Genomic DNA, 23860 nt, shown 5'->3' on the forward strand with positions numbered 1-23860 from the left:
TTGTTACAGTTAGCAAAGCTGTATATTTGTTGCCATATATATGATAATCAGGATGGCTTCATTTCTTCCTTAAAATTGCAAATAAATGAATTAACATCCTGAGGTGTGATCCTATATATGTATATATAGATCCATGCTGGTATACATGTAAACAGAAAAATGTGTTCCTTTGCAGATAGTGGATCTGTTTCAATTGTATACTCTTGATGTTTCTAATTTGTTATATAGGTAAATTACTCTTTATTTTTTTGGAATCATCTTATAAAAGAAGATCATTCTTTAGGGGTTTAAATAAGCCACATATCTGTGAACCTTGATTGAGTCTACTTTCCGTAATAGACATAAATACCAACTTTAGGTGTTGGCTTGTAATTCTGAACAAATTGTTCAGGTTTGAGCCCAGAGGTCAGAAAGTATCTTAGCTTAACATCCTATGTATTTTTTAGCTGTGATAAATGATAGAAGGAGCTCTTTTTACGTAGAGTTTTGTTTATAGCCCGAGAATTTAATGTTATGTTGCCAACTGATGTAGTCACTGAAATTATTCAGAAAACTAGAACTGTCTTAATTTGTATTTTAAGTTGTGTTCTCTTCAGGGTAGAAATTTGCCCAAGATTACATAAGTGGTAGTGGGAAGGTAGCACATGGCTGTAAATTATTGCATGTTCAAGGGCCATCATATATTTTGCAGTAGCGACCTAAAAAATACATAGTAGGTTTTACTTTTCCTTATTCTTCTTTGATAGATTTATACGTACCTTAGCCTCATATTTAGATGGTGACAGTAGGTCATCCACCATTCCAGATCTCAAAATCCCTGAAAACTAGAGATTTTACTCTTTAGTTTTTCAGAAACACTCATTTGGTAGTAAAACCTGAGTTGAAGAGTTGTGAAGTTTTTGTCTATTTAGTGTACTTTCTGTTTGATCATCTACAGAATATTAACTACATAATTCACTATAGAATAGTTAATGTTTCTAAAGGAATAAAGGGTACTTTCCTAGATCACTTTAGGAATATTATGTAAATATGTACATGCCCTGAATTTCCTCTGTAAAATCCAAAAAAGTTATGAATTCCAAAACATATCTGGCCTCAGTGGTTCTGGTTCAAGGTTTATAGACCTGTGTGTGTTCCCCCACCCCCCATTTTCATCATACCTAGGAGTAAAAAAGAGTAGGAATAGCAGGCAAAACCATCTCAACTGTCTGGTTTCAAAATAAGTTACCCGTTACATAATAAAGACTCTTCTTCAGAGCAAATAGGATTTGGGTTTTACTCTTTGTGTCTTTACACCATGCAGGCCCTATTGTAGGCACTCATTAACCTGGATAATTGTCAACAGCTAGTACACAATAGACCTGTATTGTCCAGTTTTTCTGCTGCTTTTTATTGTGTGTATGTATTTAAGATGGTGGAACAATCTTTTTTTAAAAAGAACATTTATATCATCATCTTGGAAGTAGTTCAGTTGTTCAGATCAATCATTTGTAAAAGTGTAGAAGAGGATATTAGGGTTCTCCCAAGTTAACAGCAGGAAGGAAAGAGATTGAGTTCTAGGCTCTTATTTGTGTTGTTTTAATGCAGCTCTACTTTTTGGTATGTTTTGGGGTTCTGTATAAAATTTCATTTAAAAATGGCTTCTAGAAATTCACCTTAAAAAACTAGTACCTGAATAATAAAATTTTAAATCACAGTGTAATAAAAGACAACACAATGAGCAGTTTCTGTCTTACCCATCTCTGTTCCACTTAGTTCACCTCCCTGAAGTCAAATACTCTCTGTTGGCTCTTTCCTTTCCTCGGACATTACTTTGCATATAGAAATATAATGGATTTTTGTATATTCATCTTATATTCTCTATGTACCAATTCATTATTAGTTTTGTTAGGTGGTGTTAAAGACAGTTTTTCCTCTTCCTTTCCAATCTGCATGTCTTCTTTTTCTTGTCTTATAACATTGGTTAGGGATGTCAGGCCTCCTTCCCCCTCCCAACATTGAAAGCAAATGATGAGAGCAGAAACCCTCACCTTGTTTCTAATTCTTGAGGAAAGATGCTTCACCATTAAGTATGATGTTGCCTATAGGTTTTTTGTAGTTTCTTGTTTGTTACCAGGCCAAGGAAGAGAACTTCTATCCCTAATTGGCTGAGAATTTTTCTTAACCTTTTATTTTGTTACTGAGGGTTTTTATCATAATCGGTTACTGAATTTTGTCAACTGCTTTTTCTGCATCTATGGAGACAATCATATGGTTTTTCTCTCTTATTCTCTTAAGAGAATTAATTTTCAGATATTAAATCAACCTTGAATTTCTGAGAGATACTGCATTTGATAATGATATATTAACTTTTTTATATACTGCTGATTAAACTTGCTAATTTACTGTTAATGACTTTGCAGAGGTTCATGGAGGATACTAGTCCATAGTTTTCTAGAGATCTTTCCCTGGCTTTGGTGATACCACTGGCCTCATAAAATAAATTGGGAGGTGTTCCTTTCTCCTACTTTTTTTTTTTTTTTTTAAAGCTTGCTTGCTTTTCCTTCCTTCCTTCCTTCCTTCCTTCCTTCCTTCCTTCCTTCCTTCCTTCCAGAGAGCATGAGCTAGAGTGAGAGAGAGAGAGAGAGAGAGAGAGTCAATCTTAAGCAGGTTCCACACTGGTGTGGGGCTCGATCCCAGGACCCTGGGATCATGACCTGAGCTGAAATCAAGAGTCGTATATTCAACCAACTGAGCCACCCAGGACCCCCCCCCCCCCCGCCTTTCTTCTCTTTTCTGAAAGAATTTGTGAGAATTGGTATTATTCCTTTCTTAAGTGTTTGACAGAATCCAGTGAAGCTATGTGGGCCTGGTTTTTTTGTTTTTTTGTGGGGTTTGAGGTAGTTTAAATTACTAAGTCAATTCATTTAATTTTTATACGGTTATTTAAGTTCACTCTTTATTTTGAGTTCATTTTAGCAGTTTTGTCTTTAAAGAAATTTGTGCACTTGATCAAAGTTGTCACATATTTGTTAGCATGGGTTGATGTTGATAGGTAGATAGCAGCTTAAAAATGTAATGGTTTATAATGATAAAAAACATAGCCCTTAGTTTATACATTGTGAAAAACAAATGGCTAGTGGGATTGGGCCTAATGGGGCTAGGGTTCTGGTTTGCCTGTATTTGCTGATCTAGCTAAAAGTTTATCAGTTTCCTTTTATTGATTTGTTTGGAGAGCCAGCTTTTGGTTTCATTGATTTTTTTCTGTTTTTCTGTTTTCTCTTTTTTGGAGTCTCTGACCTCCATTTGTTTCCTTAATTTGTTTTCTTTTTTCCAACTTAAGATCATTGATCTTAGACCTTTTTTCTTTTCTAGTAAAGCATTTAAAGGTGTACATTTTCTTCTATCAACTAGTTTACTTGCGTTCCATAAATTTTTAAAAATATTTTCATTTTCCTTAAGTAAAGAGAATTGGCTGGCTACCCTATAACTCTATTATAGGAAGTTGAATCTCTGGATTGCTTTTTACTGAGTGGGTTATTTAAATATTAGAACTCCAAATACTATTAGAGGTTTGAGATCTAAATGGATTGCATAAGAAGGAATTATAAATTATGTCTTTAAGTTGGTCTTTTTTTCTAATTTTTTTTTATTGTGGTAAAATACACGTAACATATAACTTACCCATTTTAACTGTTTTTAATGTACAAGTCAAGGATATTAAGTACATTTGTAATCCTGTGCAAACATGACCACCATCCATCCCCATATAGCATAACTGAAACTCTGTACCCATTAAACAGTAACTCATTCTCTCCTCACTCCACCCTTGGCAGCCATCATTCTGTTTTCTGTCTCCATAAGTTTGACTACTTACGGTATCTTGTATAAGTGAAATCATACAATATTACTCTTTTTGTGACTGGCTTTTTGCACTAAGCATAATATCTTCAAACCTTATCCATATCGTAGCATATGTCTGAATTTCCTCCCTTTTTAAACAGGGTCTTTACATTTGACTAAAACTGTTTCCTCAGAAATTTTTTTTTGCTACTGAACTATACACTTTAGAATGGTTAAGATAGTAAATTTTTCTTTTCTTTTTTTGTTTTTATACCATAATTGAAAGAAGTTTTTTTTACTATTCTTATCATTGGACATATTTTCACAGACTTGATTTAATTTTGTAAAAGGCTGTATGGTATTTATAAGCAGCTTTAAAAATAATCTTAAACCTCAGTGTAAAGATAAGCTATCTAAAATATACTTTACAGAAATCATTGCTGTTTAATGTTACTTCAAGGATGTGTACAGAAATAGAAGCTATTTTTGGAAGAGTGCATATTTTTCTGTTGCATTTATTGATTTTGTTTGCATCTGGGAATAAAATAATGTCGAAGAAGTAGGACTTTTTTTATATTTGTTTATTGAAGGAATAACATCTTTAGTTGTGAGGACCAGGTGTTGTGAATGTAGGTAGTAAATAGGTAGCCGTTTCTGTACTGCATATTGAGAAATTAGGTATAATTATGGATATTTAATTAGTACTGTGTGAAGGGGGTGCACAGCATTTTTTTTCTAGCTCACAAACAGAATAGCTGATTTTCCCCCCTGATTTTATAAGGATAACGCTTATTGTTAAAAAAGAAAATTATGTGAACTCCTACAATCATGATCATTCTTTCCTCTCATCCTTACACATGTGAACACACGCCCTGCACACCAAATGCATTGTCAGTGGAACTGTGGATACCGTTTTCCTGAACCTTCCCCACTTCATCATGGTTAGCTAAATGTGTATGCTTCTCTGTATTTTTTTATGAACACGGCAAAAGATATAATAGTTTGTCAGCTAAGAACATGGAGCCATATTAAACTTTTGTACTATAGTTTCCTTCCTTCTGTTTCTCAGCACATTGTGGCAGTCCCTCTAAGTCAGCTGGAACAGACTTAACTGTGTGTATTTCATACTACATTTAATTTAGTCATTTCAACACTGATGAGCATTCCCTTTGTTTCATAAAATTTTGCTATTATAGATAAACAGTGTACACCTTCTTTCCCCTCCTTTCCCAGATACTACATAATGATCCTAAAGATCTTTTTCAAAAAAAAAAAAAATTTTTTTTTTTATGTTTTATTTTTGAGAGCGAGAGACATAGTGTGAGTGGGGGAGGGGCAGAGAGAGAGGGAGACAGAATCTGAAGCAGGCTCCAGGCTCTGAGCCATCAGCACAGAGCCCGATGCGGGGCTTGAACCCACAAACTGTGAGATCATGACCTGAGCCAAAGTCCGATGCTTAACCAACGAGTCACCCAGGTGCCCCGATCCTAAAGATCTTAAAGAACTTATTCCTATGAGATTAGATTTCTGAAAGGGTATTATTAGACCATAAAAAAAGCATATGTTTTATTTTATTTTTTAAGTTTATTTACTTAGAACGTGCACATGCAAGCGGGGGAGGGGCAGAGAGAGAGAAGGGGAGAATCTCAAGCAGGCTCTGTGCTGTTAAGTGCGGAGCGTGACACAGGGCTCGAACTCACGAAATTGTGAGATCATGACCTGAGCCAAAGTCTGACACTTAACCGACTAGCCACCTAGGTGCCCCAAACATACGTTTTATTGTAAAAGCTATCACGATATTGCTTCCCAAAAGTGCTGAGGATCTTTTTAGTTGGCCATTTGAGTTAGCTTTTCTGTGAAGTTTTGCTTTGTTGGGTTATCTCTTTCCATTTGTGAGAATTCTTTGTTTATTCTAGATAGTTATTCTCATTTTCCAAAAATTTTTCCAAAATTTCTTATCTTAAAAAATGCTTTTTTCAAGAAGAGTTAGAACTCCATTTACTATATTAAAAACTAGAGTAAACTCACTTATTAATTTGAGCTTGTTAATTTGAGTTCTATTATATAGAACTTTTTAAAATTCTATTAAAATATGTATAACATTTTAAAATGTATTTAATCTTTGATTCAGAAGGGCCTTAAGAATTTGCCTTATTTTTCACAGCAGTGGTGTAATGCATTCAGAGTTTTGCTAACCTTCTTTCATTGGTTTCTTCAGGAGACATTAGTTAACTGTTTATTGTATGCTGAATACTGAACATTGGAGTAGATATTAGAGATTACTTTTTTTTTTTTTTTTTACTATTTACTGATTTCCATGCACTGTACTAACTGCTTGACATGTCATTTAATCCTCTCAACAACCTTACTATTCTTCTCACCATTTTTTAATGATGAAGGAAAATTAAGTAGCTCACCTGAGTTTATATAGCTCATATATTTTGAATCTGGTAAGCAGTCTGACTTAAAAGCTGTAATATGTTCTGCCCAAGGATTTGGAACACATACAAAAATAATATTTAAACAGTGCTGTTCTCATGGTATGGTGTGTCGGTGGCACAGAGGTGGGAATAATTGGTTCTATACGGATGTAATCTGAGAAAATAGTGGGGAAGATCTTTAAATTGAACTTTGAAGTAAATATAGAAATTCTAGGCAGGAGGGATGAGGGAAGAACAATGGCATTTCAAGAACAGAGAAAAATATATACAGGGCACAGTTTTCCAGGAACTGCTTGGCATGGCTGGAATGTAGAATATGAAGTGTAGAGAGCTTTGGGTGCAGGTGGGGTATGAAGTAGGTAACAGTCATGCAGCAAAGGGCCTGTATTTATTGTTAAAATGTTTAGACATCTTTTATCCAGGTTGAAACAGGAAAAGGTTTTAAGCATTTTTTAAAGATCACACTTGATTTTTTTTTTTTTTTTTGCCTTGGAGGTAGGCAGCTGAGGGTTGGAATAATATTACTGAAACACAAATTATTGTGCAGAGCTGCTGATTTGTAGCTAAATTAATGGTGGGTTGTGTTTACATTGTTTTTAATGAAGCTTTATGCAAGTAGCATTTTATAAGATCATCAATTTTAGACACCTATAAGTACAATCTCTTAAATATATCTAATAACCCTTAAATGATGAGTGTCTTATATTCTCAACATACTATTTATAAATTGTTATGCATATTGTTACATATAATAGGTTTTGCTTAGCTAGTTTTCTAAAAACATTGTCATTACATATGTATTAGTGACAATTCATGTCTAAACAAACATGTTACTGACTGAACATTTTCTAAAACATATGATTTTCAACTATGTTAGTAGACTTATATTCTACTTCTCAAATACCAGCGCCAGAATGTCTGCTTAAGTAGATAGATAGTTACCAATGTGCTGCTTTGCATTTTTAATCCAAAAGAGAACAGAGCCCTTGAAACTTAGCTCATCTGAAATAAGTGCTCTACGTGTAAAATACACATAAGATTTCAAAGAATTTATATTTTAAAAATGTAAAACGTATTCTGTCTCCTCTTTCTGCCCCTCCCCACTCGCATTATCTCTGTCTCTGTCAAAATAAATAAATAAACTTTAAAAATTAAAAAAAAAAAAAAAAGATTTCTAAGAAGGGGCGCCTGGGTGGCTCAGTAAGTTAAGCATCTGACTCCTGGTTTTGGTTCAGGTCATGATCTCACGGTTTCATGGGTTTGAGCCCCACATTGAGCTCCTCTGTGCTGATGGTGCAGAGCCTATTTGGGATTCTCTGTCTCCTTCTCTCTCTGCCCTTCTCCCACTCACACTGTCTCTGTCTCAAAATAAATAAACCTAAAAAAATATATAATAAATAAATAAAAATGTAAAATATCTGATTAGTTTTGTATGTTTAAAGTAATGTTTTAGATATATTGGGTTAAATAAAATATTTAACTATAACTTCTAAAAAAGTTTTAGAAGTTTTAGAAAATTTAAAATTATTTGTGTAGATCACACTATATTTTGTTGTTCAATGATACTCTGTGCAGTGGTTCCAAAATTATCTCTGGATCTCTAGTTCTCTCAAATATTGTTCCAAAGCATTCTAAATGCAATGAGAAACCAGAACCCTTATAAAGGAATTTATATTTTGGAAAGAGAATACTTATTAATTTAAATAATTCTGTAATTATTTAGTAATTATTTTTTAGTAAAAATTTTTATTAAGGTTGCTACTCTTGGGGCACTTGGGTGGCTCAGTTGGTTAAGTGTCTGACTCTTGATTTCGGCTCAGGTCATGATCTCATGGTTCATCAGATCAAGCCATGTGTCAGGCTCAGTGCTGGCAGTGAGGAGCCTGCTTGGGATTCTCTCTCTCCCTCTTCTTCTCTCTCTTTCTCTCTCTCTCTCTCTCTCTCTCTCTCTCTCTCTCTCTCTCAAAATAAATTAACTTAAAAAAAAGAAAGAAAAAAAGATTGATACTCTTTAGACAAGCCTGACCCATCACCGTGTTTTTTCCAGGGTTACTTCCTAGAAGGTGTTGATGGCTTCTCCTTTGCTTCTGAAAAGCAAAAGTTACTGCGCTTTGGTGATGGGGCAGATTAGGTGTTCATAAGTTGTGTAGATTGGGTGTTTATAAATTGGGACTGCCTTAATGGAAAATAACAGCTATACCATAATATAGTATTGCTTTGAATACTACAGCAATGACTAATAAAGCTTAATCGTCATTCCTTCTGTAACAATAAGAGCAGCAGGTCTTTTGATTTATCAGGGATTGCCAAAAAAAGCACATCTTTTAGGAGCTACTTGCAGTAAAGTGGAGTTGGAAGCATGGTAGTTTTTGGCTTGTTGTTAAGGTTCTGAATGTACATAGAAATTATTTCCCCCTTGGGGCGCCTGGGTGGCTCAATTAAGCGTCCGACTTTAGCTCAGGTCATGATCTCTCTGTGAATTGAAAGCCCCGTTTCGGGCTCTGTGCTGACAGCTCAGAGCCTGGAGTCTGCTTTGGATTCTGTCTCCCCCCCTCTCTCTGCCCCTCCCCCATTCGCACTCTCAAAAATGAATAAACATTAAAAAAAAAGTTATTTCCCCCTTATTGCTTGACTTATAGCTGAAAATTACTTCAGGATCATTTCTCTCATTATGATTGCTGCTTTAAATGGTAAGAACAAAAGAGAAAAATTGCTGTTCTGAACACGAGGATTTCACTTCTGCAGTTGTTTTGTATAATGGGCATCAACTTTACATTAAAAAACATTAAACAGATTGAATTGTGATATTGTATTTTAACCAATTAATGCTACAGTCATAACACTGAGAATTTCCAGATATTTTTATAGAATTTCTGCCCTCTGACTAACTCATCAGTAGGGAAGGGATGTGACACTGTCACTTCATTGATTGCCAGGCACTTGGTTTGTCATCCTATTCGCAAGGTATCAGTTACGAATTTTTGTTCTGCCATTTTGAAATTATGCTGTCTCCCTTCTGACTATCAGGACTAACATTATAATGATCAGTTCAGATGATGATACGCTAGTCTGATATTTGATTATTATATGGTGTTTTTTTTTTCCATTCTTTTACTTTTCATTTATCTGTGTCTGCATATTTAAAGTTAGGTGTCTTGGAGCACCTGGCTAAGTTGGAAGAGCATGCAACTCTTGATCTTGGGGTTGTAAGTTCGAACCCCGTGCTGGGTATAGAGATTATTTTAAAGAAAATAAAACTTAAAAAAAGTAGGTTTCTTGTTAAGCAGCATATTGTTGGGTCTGGCTTTTTTTTTTTTTTTTTTTTTTTTAAAGCCCAATTGACCAATCTTTGTCTTGGTATGTTTAGACCAACAAACCTTTTTTTTCCCTCTATATAAAGAACCAGATAGTAAATGTTTTATTTGTCTTTGCAGGCCACACTGATATATCATGCACCCATTCAGCTCTGCCATTGCAGTATGAAAACAGACTTTGGCAATATGCAGATGTCACTTGTGTCTGTGTTTCAAGGAAACTTTATTGACAAAAATAGGCACTGAACCAGTTTTGGCTCTCATTTGCCACCCTGGTTTAGATCTTTTATACTTAGTATAATCACGGCTGCCATTGGATGAGAATCTGCCATTGGTTGTTTTGTATTTGTTTTATCTGTTCATTATTGGTTTTTTTTTTTTCTCTGCTTTCTTTTGAATTAGTTATTTTTCTGTGATTCTATTTTGTCTCTACTGTTGGTTTATTTTTTGCCTCTTAAATAGTTTTGTTGTGGTTGCCCTAGGATTTATAATATGGGTCTTCAGTTCATTATCTACCCTCAAATATTATTGTACCACTTTATGTATCACGTATGAACCTTATAACAGTGTCCGTTTCCCATCGCCTGCCCCTTTGTGCTGTTGTTGCCATACATTTAACTTTTACATTATTTTATTCCAGATTCCACTGGAGATGGACTTTGCAAACTTTAGTTTTTAAATCATTCCTTAACAACTCTCATTGTTAAGATTTGTCATAGTAAGTTGTTAGAGTCAAGTTTGTACTGACTCACAGGAGTTAGAGAGGAGCAGTAAGTAAAAAGCATTCCTTAACAATTGAGTGCTAGAAGAGACCCTCAGACCACTGCAGAATAACATTGCATCCAATTCAGAATTTTTCTTTAATAATTTATAATTTAATTACTCTTACTTGAAAATCTAATTTTGTTTTCTCCATGTTCTATATAATGAACATTGGAACCAGATATTCTGTTTTTATCTGACAGACTGAAGATTTCTGCTAGTTCTTACATTCTGGATTCTTGGGTTTGTATTTCAGCTTTGAGTTTTTTAAGCCAAAGAGTAATTGGCAACTTTGATTCTTTATGATTTCTAGGTATATAGATAAAGCCAGTAATCTCTCCTGTTGTATTATGTTAGTGTGCCTGGTTTTTTGGTTTTTGATTTTTGGTTGTGTTTTTTTTTTTTTTTTTTTTTTTTTTTAGATAAAAGCTTTCTTTCTTAAGACATATTGTATAAGTATATATTCACTCTTTATAATAAGCTGGTTTTCCTTCAAGAAACTTTTTTTTTTTTATTGTAGTACTTGTGTGGTAGTAATCGAAAAGACAACATATTCATTGATCCAGGATACCAGACATTTGAGCAAGAATTGAATAAAATACTTCGAAGTTGGCAACCAAGTATACTTCCAGATGGTAATGCTCGCTTGCTGTCTCTCTTATATATATAAGAGATACATATGTATCTTTACATATATACATATGTATATATGTAAAATTTTTCAGGATTGAGAGTTTTTAATGTAACTTCTGTACTATTGTATCTGTCTCCTATGAGTATTCTGGTTCTTGAGGTAATCCTCTCTTAAAAAAAAGTGTTGCTGACTTGCTACTAGGATTTTTATTTTTACAGAAAGTATGTTAAAAATAATTAGGAAATAATTTAAATTAGTGTATTTTTCAGAGTACTTATTCATGAACTCATCTGTTCATCTTTTGTTGAATTAGAAATGAATGTAGTTGATAACTAGTGTTTATAAAGAACTTTGTAATAAATGTGACCTGCTTTCTCTGGAGTAAGAAACTGGGTGTGTATTCTTAAGCCCTGCTGTGGATATTGTGATACAAATTTCTCTAAGAAATCTGTTTTAGATGTGTGAAGAAAATGTGTTTGTGAATGGAAATCACCTATTTTTTTTCCCCAGCAATCATGCAGATTTAAATTCCTTTCTGACCGTTGTGTGCTTGTCCTATAGAAGACCAGAAGCAAACATCTAGTCTCTTAGTCCAGAGATGCTAGCACCATAGTCTTGTGTATTCCCTAGCTTCTTTTGTCATAGAGCTGCATAGGTAATTCTGAAAGTGTGTTTTGACCTGGTGTGAATGGAGGATTGAAATAGGTTTGTTCTTGAATTAACTTTATTTTTTTTTTTAGATGGTTAAATGATCATTATTTTATTTGTTGTAATTTTTAAAAAATATTTCTGTTTAAGGGTCAATATTTTCTCGAGTCGAAGAAGATTATCTCTGGAGGATAAAACAACTGGGATCACACTCTCCAGTAGCTCTTCTGAATACCCTGTTCTACTTTAACACTAAGTATTTTGGTCTGAAAACAGTGGAACAACACTTAAGACTTTCCTTTGGCACTGTGTTTAGGCACTGGAAAAAAAATCCTTTAACAATGGAAAACAAAGCATGTCTTCGATACCAAGTGTCTTCCTTATGTGGAACAGATAATGAAGGTAGTGTAACATATTTTTATTTTTGTATTGTCTGTGGCAGGGATGGCCAAACTTTGCCTTAGTAAAGACCACCTGGGTCACTTGTTAAGACTCTAGGGACTGCCATTTTCATAAAGACAACCTATATCTTCTTAAGACATCTTAGTTCATTTTGTTTGAAAAAGCCACATATTTGGTATAACAGATACAAGGAGTGAATAGTACTGTTCTTTCTTCAAGATTAGTCTCAGGAAGTTCATGTAATTTTTATTTTTTAAGATAAAATTACTACTGGAAAAAGAAAACATGAAGATGATGAGCCAGTATTTGAACAAATTGAAAATACAGCCAATCCTTCTAGATGTCCTGTGAAAATGTTTGAATGCTACTTGTCTAAAAGGTAAGTGTTAATGATATTTAACTTTTTAAATGGTAGTATAGGTTAGTTTCCTTGAATTTAACACTACCAAGAGGTGACATTTTTCACTGATCTTAGATTTTTCTCTCACTTCTCACTCACATCTAATGTTTGTAAGTCTCATTATTGTAAAATACCTAGCTTATACTTCATACTTTAAGGTTCAAGCATATGTTAAGAAATTGTTGTTTAGTGAAGTTGCTACTATTATTGTCATCTTTTAAATTACAGCAATTCCAATAATAAAGCATAGGACACAAACTTTTTTTTGTAAAGGGTCAGATAGTAAATATTTTAGCCTTTTTAGGCTATAGAGTCTCTATTGAAGTTAATCCATTCTGTTGTTATAGCCAGAAACCAACCATATACTATTATAAATAAATGGCCCTATAGTATTTTTATAGTACTTGTAGTATACAGTTTTATTGTGTTCTAAAACCTGAGACAAACAAGTGATGGGCTATAGTTTGCCCACCCCCTGGTGAAAAGGTATGTTCAAAGGTAGAATAGATAGATGGAGATGAAAATGAAATCTTTACATTAAGAGAAAATGTTCCTTTAAGAAGGTCTTACATAGTGTTCTGAAAGTACTATACTTTTCAACTATACCACCACTTTGTTCCCTCAATCTAATACCAACAGGCATTTTAGAAAATGTTAAACCATTGAGATGTTTAGAGATCATAAACTATTTTATGCTTGTCCATTGCTTTATATATATGTACTCTTTAATTTTCGAAGGCTTAGTATGAACTAAGAGTTCATTTCCTTATGTTAAGTTGTATAAATTATAGATAGGTCCCCAAGTGAGTTCTTAAGAACTAATGATGCCATCTACAGATAATAGTAATATTTTTGAGTGGTTTGGGGCGGCCCTGTTTGGCTGCAACAGTGTTAGATCTTCCAGTGGTGGTAACTCTTATTTGGAAATCCCTATCTCAGTATTGTTGGTATTTTAAAAGTTAAATTTCTGTTGTATAATGCTATTAGGTATTTTTATTTTATGGGCTACTATATTTCATCAATTTTAAGACACACTTTTCAAATTTTACTATCTCTGAAACTGGGATGCATGTTATAATTGATACAACTTAAAATTATAATTGACAGTGTTCTACTTGTTTAGTGGCAACATTAAAATAATGATTAAAAATATTATTTCTTTTGATGGTGTTTTGGATTCAGTGAAATAACGGAATTCACATGGTGGGAAAATAATCTTTTATCACAGAAATTAACTTTGAAAATATCTTAATGATAAAAAAAATTAATATAAGTAATGGCATGATCTGACCACATAATATGGTTAGTAGTAACAGCATTATTCTTGGAAGACGAAAGTTGTGGGGGAATTTTGTATATATACTGTGAAATTGACTTTCTCCTTTCTCCCAAAGTCCACAGAATCTTAATCAGAGAATGGATGTTTTTTATTTGCAACCAGAATGCTCTAGTTCTACAGATAGCCCTGTCTGGTACACATCTACTTCACTGGACCGAAACACCTTGGAAAATATGCTTGTACGGGTTCTTTTAGTAAAAGATATTTATGATAAAGACAATTATGAACTGGACGAAGACACAGACTAAAAAGGAACGTTTCAGAAGCAATCGGGATAAAACAGCATTAGATAGTCATGCTGCTAGATCTTTATTATGGAAAACATTTCAAGTTTACTCCTTCTGTTTTGAGTTTTGTAGCAGTGTACCCACACTGGGTATTACCATGTAAATAATCTGTGAGTGAAAGTTGCCATTATTCTATGTAGTGGTTTTAGGATACTTAACAAATACATTCAAATTCTTTTTTTATTATTTATTTGATTAGGTATGTTTGTAACTTTTTACATTACAAAATACGAATGAGAATGTGCCATGTATAATTTTTTTCTTGTAGTAAGAAACATCCATATTGCACAACTCTACTGTTGCAAAGCTTCCTTGAAAGGAGGCTCTTTTACTGGGTTCTTTACCAGATGGTTGTGTATGGGTAGCACTACTAAAAGTTTAGAACTTGCAGTGTCTTTCCGAATTTTTAAAATAAACTGTAAACTAATAGGCTGGGTTTTTTGTTTTGTTTTTTGGGGGTTTTGTTTGTTTGTTTTACGTTTTAGTTACTGAAGCCTTACAAGGTTATGTAGAGAGATACCATCTTCTGTACCAAAAATAGACAAGAGAATGCTGTCGATATTGGTGTACTGTAATGTGAATCTATACTGGTGAAAACAACTTTTTGTTCCCCTTATTAAAACCTTAGTGTCCTTTTCTCATTTGTGGCTTTCTGCATCACCCCAGTCAATAATATATATATATATATATGTGTGTGTATATATATATATGTATGTATATATGTGTGTGTGTGTATATATATATATATATATATATATGAGAAGAATGATGTTGAAAACATGATCATTGAGACATTTTCTTTGTAAAAATGTCCAATGAAAGTACAAAATTCTGTTTTCTGTGCCAACCATAAGTATCCAAAATCCCATTCATTTATAGAAGTTTGATTTTTCTTTTTTCCCCTTAAAGTTACAGATCATGTTGCAGTATCTGAGTAGTACTCTAAAACTTTACCAACTTTATTAGGATTTTTATATTGCCTTCAAATATGACTGATGGATACATTGGATAAAATTATTTTTAGAGATGCCGCTCCTAAAATAGTTGTTACAGAAGGTCGATCAAGTTTAAATAAGAGAGTATCACATTTTTACTATGAAGATTACCAGTGTAGTGATTCTGATATTTCAGATGATTGAAGAACAAAGAAAGAAACTGATGGATAAAGTCTATCTCAAAGGAAATCACATTTGATGTTAGATTGTTTGGCTTTTAAAATTACTTCTTATAGAAGATAAAAGCATTTTAACTTTGTGCTTCTGCATAGCAATTTATCTGTTTAGACCTTTTCTTTTAGAATAAGGAAGTTTACTTAAAATCCTGCTTGATAGAGACTGAGCAAAATGCTGGCTGCAAATTATTATAAAGAAACCATTTGGCTGACTTCATAGAGCATGTATGTAATCATATCGTTTTGTTTCTAATTCCTGACTCACCATGGTGACATTAGTTTTTTAAAATTGTTGCGGGGGGTGGGGGGGGGCGGAATTTGGGCTATTTTCCACAGTGATTAGGCAACGTCTACACATCCCTTAGGTATTTCTCCTTTGCTTAGGATAAATGTTAGCATTCAGAAGAAATTTTCTCAATCATGATATAGAAAAATTCACAAGTATAATCACTGTATTTTAAAGCAATAATTATCAGAAATGGTTTTGGCATAAAATTACTTTATAATGTCCTAATTTGTTTTATAAGTTTGAATAACATACCTGTCCCTTAATTTTATATTTGTTGATTTCATAATCACACAGCAAATCTGATATTACTTTACTAAAATAGATTGCTCATTGTCTATTTAATTCAGAAAACTGGGTAACATTTAAAATATATACTATAAAAATTTCCTCACACTTAACCTTTTTCCAGAAGTACTTTAAGCACTTTTCCTATAAATGCATATTGTTGATTAAAAGGTGGTTAATCCTAGCCATCTTTTATTCTTCACAGTGGTGCTATATTCCATCAAGAGCAATAACGTTTTCCCCAAATGTCACTTAATGTTTATTCTCCCAAATACCATACATTTCTGCCACGGTGCTGTTAAGCACCTTGCCTGGCTATTTACATCTCCTTTATTGTACATTAGCTTTTCTAAACAGAAATGTCTACATAATTTTGATCTCGACATGATTGAGGATTTAGAGCTCTTGTTTTTGTCTTGAATGCAATCCAAGGATTAACTTGACTCTCAGGGGGAAAAGAAAAACAAAACTTTATAAGAATTGTTTGTTCTGTGAAACTTATTTCACCTAGAATACGTTTCATTGGTTCCTGGATGTCCTTAGTTTGTGTGGTCATAGCTGACTGCTGAGAAAAAGGACAGTGAAATGGTAGCAGTTTATTTTTGCTTCTTAGTGATTTCTGTTTATAGCATCCTGTAAATATAACTTTATTGTCTTTAGATGTCTATTGGAGATGCTATATTTTTTTGTTCTGAAGGTTTTGCCATTTAAAATGAATCAAAGTTTTTATTCCTATTGAGAAAAGTGAATTTCCCATGCAAATTGAATCTTCATTAACACAGTTTTTAGGTTTTAAACTGTATTAGGTAATATAAGACATTAAAAGATTTTTCTAGGCAAGAAGCTCAACTTTTTTTTTTGGCATAAAAATATTACACAAGTTGTCACCAGTGTGTTAAACATCTTGAGACAGGAAAGAAGAAGATGCATATTGTACTGTGCATTCAAACTTTTGTCACTGTTTTTCTGATGGAATTTCCCTTTGTCCTCGCCAATATGGAATGGGTGACTCATTTATGGGATAATCTGGAAATGAGATAAACTCATTTATGCATAGCATGAAGGTTTACAGTAATGGAGAAGTCAAAATTGCAAATTTTTGGTTTGTACTACTCTAATGTGGGTTCATTTTGTCTGAAATCTTAAATACCATGCAGTCTTAAATCACTATAAAAATTTACACTTTTATTTTGCCAGTTATTTCCAAAATGTATTGTTTTACATATGTCACTTATGTTCTAAGTTACCACTGACTGTAGGATAATGTCCTTGTTCCCCTCAAACAAAATAGTCATGAAAGTGTACATTAAAATATTTTTAAAGAATAAACTTCTTTAACTAAATTATAATACTTTTGGATTTCCCCCCTTAATAAGCCCCTTTCTCATTTTTAGAGAAGTTATTTGAATTTCAGTTATTCCATTTTACTATATTTTTAGGAATAGACCATTTTTAATACTGTTTTCCAGTGTTAAGTACTTTTTATTGTTTCTGGGTTTATCATACTTGAAAATGATACTACTAACAATATCTTATAAATATAGCAGTTGGTGTCCAGAACAGGTTAACTGCATCGGTCTGGGTTTGAGAGTAGAGGCATTTAAAGTGATGTTTCAATTTGTACTATTTTTTTTTTTTTCTTAGAAGCTACATATTAGACACCCCAAATACGTTACTGTGATTCCTTGCCTTATAGTGAACTGGACAAGAGAAAGTCGTTCTTAAAATCTGGGCAGATGGTGTCCTAATTAATTACTGAGTTAAACAAGGTCATGAATTTAGACCTTTGGAGGAAAAAGAACCAAAGAGAAGCTAAGATTTATTCTGTAAATAAAGAATTAAGAATAGAACCAAAGAGAGGGCCACAGACCGTTGGGTCTAGAATTGGAGGTCTTTGTATCTTTGAAGGAAGGCAGGTGTAAATCCTAACTGATCCTATTTTATTTTCTATTGTAGTGCAGTGAAAAGAATAATTACAGCTCTTTCTGAGACTTTCAGCTGCATACTTGATTCTGATTGGACCTCAGTTTCTTTATCTGTAAAATGAAGGTATTGCCTTAATTTCTGATTCTGGAGTTTCAAATTAAGCATAGTTGATACATGGCTTAAGAGGCTTAGTAGTAAATCTTACAGATTTATGTTTGAAGCCTTATGATTTATTTAGAAACACATTTTCTTGGAGGGGAAAGATCTTTCCTAAAATAGACTTAACAAAGGCTGTGTCATACCTGATTTTTATAAGTCCTATTCAAGTAACTCCTTAGAAGAAAACTCAGCGTAATGAAACTTAAGTTTTGTTATAAAACTTAAACAGTGGATCTTCATTACATATTTCCTTTGTGCCAAAGAACTATTGTCAACCATGGTAGTTAAGGAGGAAGAGAAAGTAAAAGATTAAAAAGACATTAGTGTTGCAATTATGGGTTGTGAACAAGATGTACTGTTGTATGTATATTTAACTCCTAGGGAATATAGAATATAGTCATGATAGTTTACAACACAGAACACTGTGTACACTCAGAAACCCTAAAAAGCTTTTATGTTCTAGAGTAGGTTTCATAGCATTACCACCACCTGTAATTATATAAAACATCGGATTCCTGTAACGTTCTTGATGGTGCTTTTAGCTCTGTTTAAAATGGCCAGTGGCACAATTTCTGACTATTTTGATGACACCAGTCTTCATCTCTGGCTTTCAGGCCAACTCATTACAAGAGTAGTTAAATATAGCACCCAAAGGAAAAGCTTAGAGTACCTTCATCATGCATTAGAGAGGATTCTAAAAGGTGTTAAACCACATTGAATCAAGGTGAGTAATTCAACTTGTAGGTTATGTTATATGGATGGAAGGAACACACAAGGTGCAATATATTAAGGATATTTTTTTAAAACTTCATCCACTAAGGATTTTTTTTCATAGTAAATGCTTTTGGAAATAAAACCTCTCAAATATTTTCTAAATCTTGGATGTACTATTAAACCTATAAGCAAAATTAAGCCTTTCCATTTCGATTACATATTTGTAGTTCTAAAGTGATGTCAGCAGATGGCAATAGTATACAGCACAGAGTTTCAATTGCCTTTTTTTTTTTTCCCTCCCCCTTTGTTAATGCTACTATGAGTAAAATGACCCTTGATCAGAAACCTTTGGGAGTTTTAGAATTGAGAAATTTCCCCTTTTCAAAAATCTGTAGATTACATAACACCCTCAGTGGAGCCAGGGGCAGCACCCCATAATCAATGTCTACAGCAGTAGGTCAGATATTCACAGTAACTAGAATAAACTATGGCTATAGAAAGCTTTACATGGTTCAGGTCAGTTTTTGTCACAAACAGGAAAAACTAGATTTTTAGATTTTTTTTTCAGATCTCAAAATTGCTAACAAGGAACTGCAGGCCTGTAATAAAACTAATGTTCTATCTAGTGTTTTCCTTTTAATAAAACATCTGTTATGTTTTATTGCTTAGTTTTGATAGAAGTAACTGAAGGCTTTCTGTAAAATTCGCATATTAGATTTAAAGAAAACATGCAAGGAATGCTTAGAATAAGCATAACTATAAATGGCAGTTCTAGAACCATTATTGAATTCTGAAACTTAAAAAATAACTACTTTTACTTTCCATTTTGCATTTGTATTTGTAGCATAATTATTCTTCATAGGTGATACACCTTTATGAATAGCTGCAGTCATGTGATGGAGCCAGTCATTTATTCATTCAACAAAAACTTGAGTGATTATTTTTTTAGTTGCATTAAGCCAGGTGCTGAGAATACAATAAGATGTAAGACCCACCCCCTCCTCTTAATGACAGTATAGCTGGGGAGAAATGAAAGTGTGATGGTATGTCAGAATAAGCAAGGGTCTCAGGCCTTATTAAGAACAATCACTTGTATTAGAAAGCAAACTAATAGTCAAGTCATTTATCAATATCCTACTCTTCACTCAACTCTTTAACTCTTGACCGCAGTTCCAGGTTTCCCTATTACACCAATTGTTTCCCATTCTGGAAAGGGAGAGGTGCCAGCTACTTTTAGGGTGAAGAGGAAGATGCAAACTGAAAAATAGCAGTGAACATCTACCACATTGAAATTTCTCAAAGGTTATCAGTGTTTTTCAATTCGGTTTTTTATGATCATGCTGCAGCAGCAGAATATATCTTATTAGAATGTAAGTTCTTGAAGGTAGGGAGTTTTTTGTTCCCTGCTGTATCCCAAGCACCTATAAAAGTTCTAGCTTAAGCTAGGTGTTAACAAATGTCTGTTGAATGAATTAATGAGTGATTATAAGTACTTTGAAATTCATTAACTTACAAAATAAAGGAACCATTCAAACAGGGCCTGCGATCCATAAAGTCCCACCTGATTTTTGGTGTGCCTTTGAACACTTGCTTGTGTTTCTGTGGGCGTGTGTGTCTTTAATTTATGCTGTGTATACTAGTACTGCTTGAGCTTCTATAAGCTTCCATTTATGAGGGCCAAGGGGATTGGGAAGTAGGGCTCAACTTGTAGTAGTGTTCAAAATATAGACACTTAAAAGTCACCTGTGAAGTTTGTTAAAATGCAGATTTCTGACCTGTCTCTGGAGATTGAAACAGATTTACAGTGGGTCTCATAGCTGCATTTTTTAAAATTTATTTTTCAGAGCGAGAAGGAGGGGATGGGCAGAGAGGGGGACAGGGGATCTGAAGCGGACCACGTACTGACAGCAGAGAGCCTGATGCAGGGCTCAGACTCAAGAACCGCGAGATCATGACCTGAGCCGGAGTCAGAGGCTTGCTTAACTGACCGAGCCCCCCAGGTGCCCCACAGAGCATCTTTAATTCCTGGGTTAAAAACCCGAAGGCCTACAGTCAAAAAAAATGGCCCACAAGCATTTTTTAAAACAGAATTGAGTGGAATAGAACACAATAAAGGTATTTTCCTCATGAAACTTGTTGTATATTTGGGTATTGGGTGACAGATATAAAATCTATTTCTTAATGCTTTTCAGTCAAAGTTTGAAAGCCCTCTAGGAAACTCAGTAAGGGAAACTCCACATTTACGGAAGGATGTATTGATCTCCGAGCCTCCCGTTTTGTTTTCAAATGGCACTTAATTTTATCCACATTGAGCTCCAGAGAATTGTGAGCAATGGAGACACATGCTTTTCATTTTGAAATAAGTAAACTAATGTGGACTGAGGTAGACCTATTTCTCTGCCTGTTTTCTATAAATTTGGGGCTTTTTTTTTTTTTTTTTTTTGGAAGAGTGGGAATAAAATCAATAGTTATTGGTGTGCTTTTTGTGTGATAACCCATGAGGTTTGTTTGTATTCTCTCCAATTCACAGATCAGTTAAGTGCTTAGGGCCACAAAAACAGTGCTGGGGCTGTGATCCAAATTGAGGATTTTATATGGGAAAGCTCATATGTGCTCCTTAACCTTTTGCTGTCTGTTTACTGTTAGAGACATGAAAGTGGGTAATCCTCTCAGTCTACACCAGTCATCCATGAACTGCTTTTCAGTGATAGAACAAGCGTTTAGTAAGCGTATGCCAAGACAAAAGTGATAGGTGAGGATACAGCAACATTTTGGAAGCTAGAAACCAGATGGCTAAATGGGTAGACCACGCAAGGCTAGTAATTGCCGCACCTACGACACTTCACTTCGCCTGCCCTCACCTGCAGGTCTGCAGGTTGGTATACCTGAGAGAGAGACACAACCATGACCGGCACTGTTCTAGTCCATTCATTGTCTCACTCTCCTAGGTTACTATTTCATACCTTTCTCAAATCTCCCATCCCCCATCCTTAAAAGCTGACAAACTCTGTAAAAGGCCAGAGAATCTATATTTTGGGCAACATGGAGGTTATTATGTAGATACTATTATGTAGAGAAAATACGTTTCCACAAATTTATTGACGAAATGCAAAATCTAGTAATTTAGAGTACAACTTTTTCTAATATAGATCTATTGAGAAGGGTGGAATGCTTTTGGGGGCAGTATTTTGCTTAATTGGAATTCAAAGTTTGCTATCAAAGTTGATTGCAAATGTTCATCTGTTAGATTTTGTGCATTTCAGCTTTGAAAATATCTTTTCAAACATAAGTTCTGCCAAATACTGATGAGTCCACAACTGTATGATTTTGACCAAGCATCTTCATCACATGGAGGCATTTATACAATTAAGATTCTTGATGGTGGCCTTTTAGCATGTCATGTTGCAGATGAATCACTTCTAATTGAAACTTAGATGGAATATCGTCAGTTGCACAGTTAAATGAGTTTTTAAATCTGGAATTTTCCTTTACACTTGCATTGATCTTTGAAATACACTGCTGGAGCTGTAGTTTGTGCTTGGAAGATGCACCTGCTATAGATACGTGTGGGAGTGAACGTGCTGCTGTTAACTTCCAACGGCATGAGAAGTGTAAGCAGCTGGATGGTTCAAGCAACGTTAGTTGTTGGAAATTACAGCAATGTGTTTTTTATAAAAGCACTGTTTCGCCTTGTAATACAAGGTTGAATTTATTAAGGACCCATTATCAAGTCTAACAAAAACTAATGTCCAAAGTTATTCAGTGTTCAATATTAGTGGTTGAGTATGGTTCTTCTCAATGGAAAGGCCCTGAACTCAAAACCTCACAATACCACCTTATTGATAAGCCATCAGACTGCTGTCAGGATATTCAGGATATTCAGCTTCTTATCTGACGTATTCACAGAACTGATGGATGATGGTTGAGTCCATGAGAATGAATGAAGTTCACCCTTGATAGGACAGGTTCATTAACACATGACAGATTCAACTGAAGTACCTGCAGGAGAACAATACCGTGAACAACCAACCATGGGCTTTAAACATTTACATCTCAACTAAGAGTGTTTATACTCCATATACGTTTTTGGTGTTTTTTTTTTTCTTTTTTTCTTTTTTTTTTTTTTTTTTTGCCACAATTGCATCCATCTTTTTCGGGTTTTACTAAATTAGGGTTTTCCCAACTTCTTTGAAAATGTTCTTGCCTGTAGTTACCTACATACTGTTCATAGAGGCTAATTTTTCAGTCATTTCAAACTTGGCATTGACTGCTTGAAAAGACAACTAAGCAATACTGGTTTAAAAAAAAATCTTTTGACTCCTCAAGGGCTAAGAAAAGCCACTTGAAATCATTTACCTTGTTTTTAAATTTTTAAATGACTTAAAAGACTAAGCTTATTTTATCTGGATACACTGCTGCAATCAGAATTTAATTTGCCATTGGTAAATGGTTTGCTTGGCTAACAGATGAACCACTTGGAAACTTATTTTGGTTGCACTTTGTGAATGTCTTCTTTTTTGTGAGGAAATTCTGCTGGAATTCCATATTAAGTTTTCTTATTTTTCTGACCATTGCTTTCCTCTGAGTTGAAAATACTGTGACGAATGCCCCATCTGGTCATGTCTGTGGCTGTTGCATTCTTTTAGCACAGCCGTAGTATCATTGCATAAAAAGGCAATGCTTTCTAATTTGATAAATTAATGCACACTCCACTGTGCTTTAGGAGTGTGACATTCAAAAAACGTTGACACGATGGGTTTGTACTGGTAAAAAAAAACCCAAAATTAAATATTGGTGTGTGGCAATACACATGGCACTTGAGACACTGTTTTCTTATAACTAAGTCATTGAGTAGCAGCCTGAACCTAGGAAAGCACCACATAATACTCTTGCAGTTCAACTGCCCTAGTATTGCAGAAGCAGCCATAACACTATGTAGATGAAAAGCGTGACTATATTCCAATAAAGCTTTGTGGACACTGAAACCTTAATTTCATGTGGTTTTCATGTGTCACAAAATATTTTAAAATTAATTTCCCAACTAGTGTTGGGGTAGTGTGCCATGCAAAAACAGGCTGTGGGTAAGACTCAGCCTGCTAGTCTGTAGTTCGCCAACCCCTGCTTAAGTCGTTTACCTTGATTCCTAATTCAACAAAAATAATTAATGCAATGTTAAAGCAGTCAAGAGACTTCCACTGATCCCACCATCACCTTTACCCACCAAGTGCATATGGATTGTTTCTATTAGCATACTATCTCTTGTGGAT

At 34.1% G+C, this 23860-nt stretch overlaps 1 protein-coding gene across 3 annotated transcripts in view; it reads left to right on the forward strand.

The window, feature by feature from the left end:
• ZMYM2 (zinc finger MYM-type containing 2) overlaps positions 1–14686 on the forward strand; it is a 101050-nt gene extending 86364 nt beyond the window's left edge. For all 3 annotated transcript variants that reach the window (XM_027064491.2, XM_053204356.1, XM_027064492.2), the window contains 4 exons: positions 10860–10974; positions 11772–12023; positions 12282–12402; positions 13818–14686. In XM_027064491.2, coding sequence (XP_026920292.1) covers positions 10860–10974; positions 11772–12023; positions 12282–12402; positions 13818–14010 — 681 coding nt within the window. In that variant the 3' untranslated portion in view covers positions 14011–14686. The remainder of the gene's footprint in view (positions 1–10859; positions 10975–11771; positions 12024–12281; positions 12403–13817) is intronic.
• The last annotated feature ends 9174 nt before the right edge of the window (positions 14687–23860 follow it).

Source organism: Acinonyx jubatus, chromosome A1 (assembly GCF_027475565.1).
Source record: "Acinonyx jubatus isolate Ajub_Pintada_27869175 chromosome A1, VMU_Ajub_asm_v1.0, whole genome shotgun sequence".
In the NCBI taxonomy this organism is placed as follows: domain Eukaryota; kingdom Metazoa; phylum Chordata; class Mammalia; order Carnivora; family Felidae; genus Acinonyx; species Acinonyx jubatus.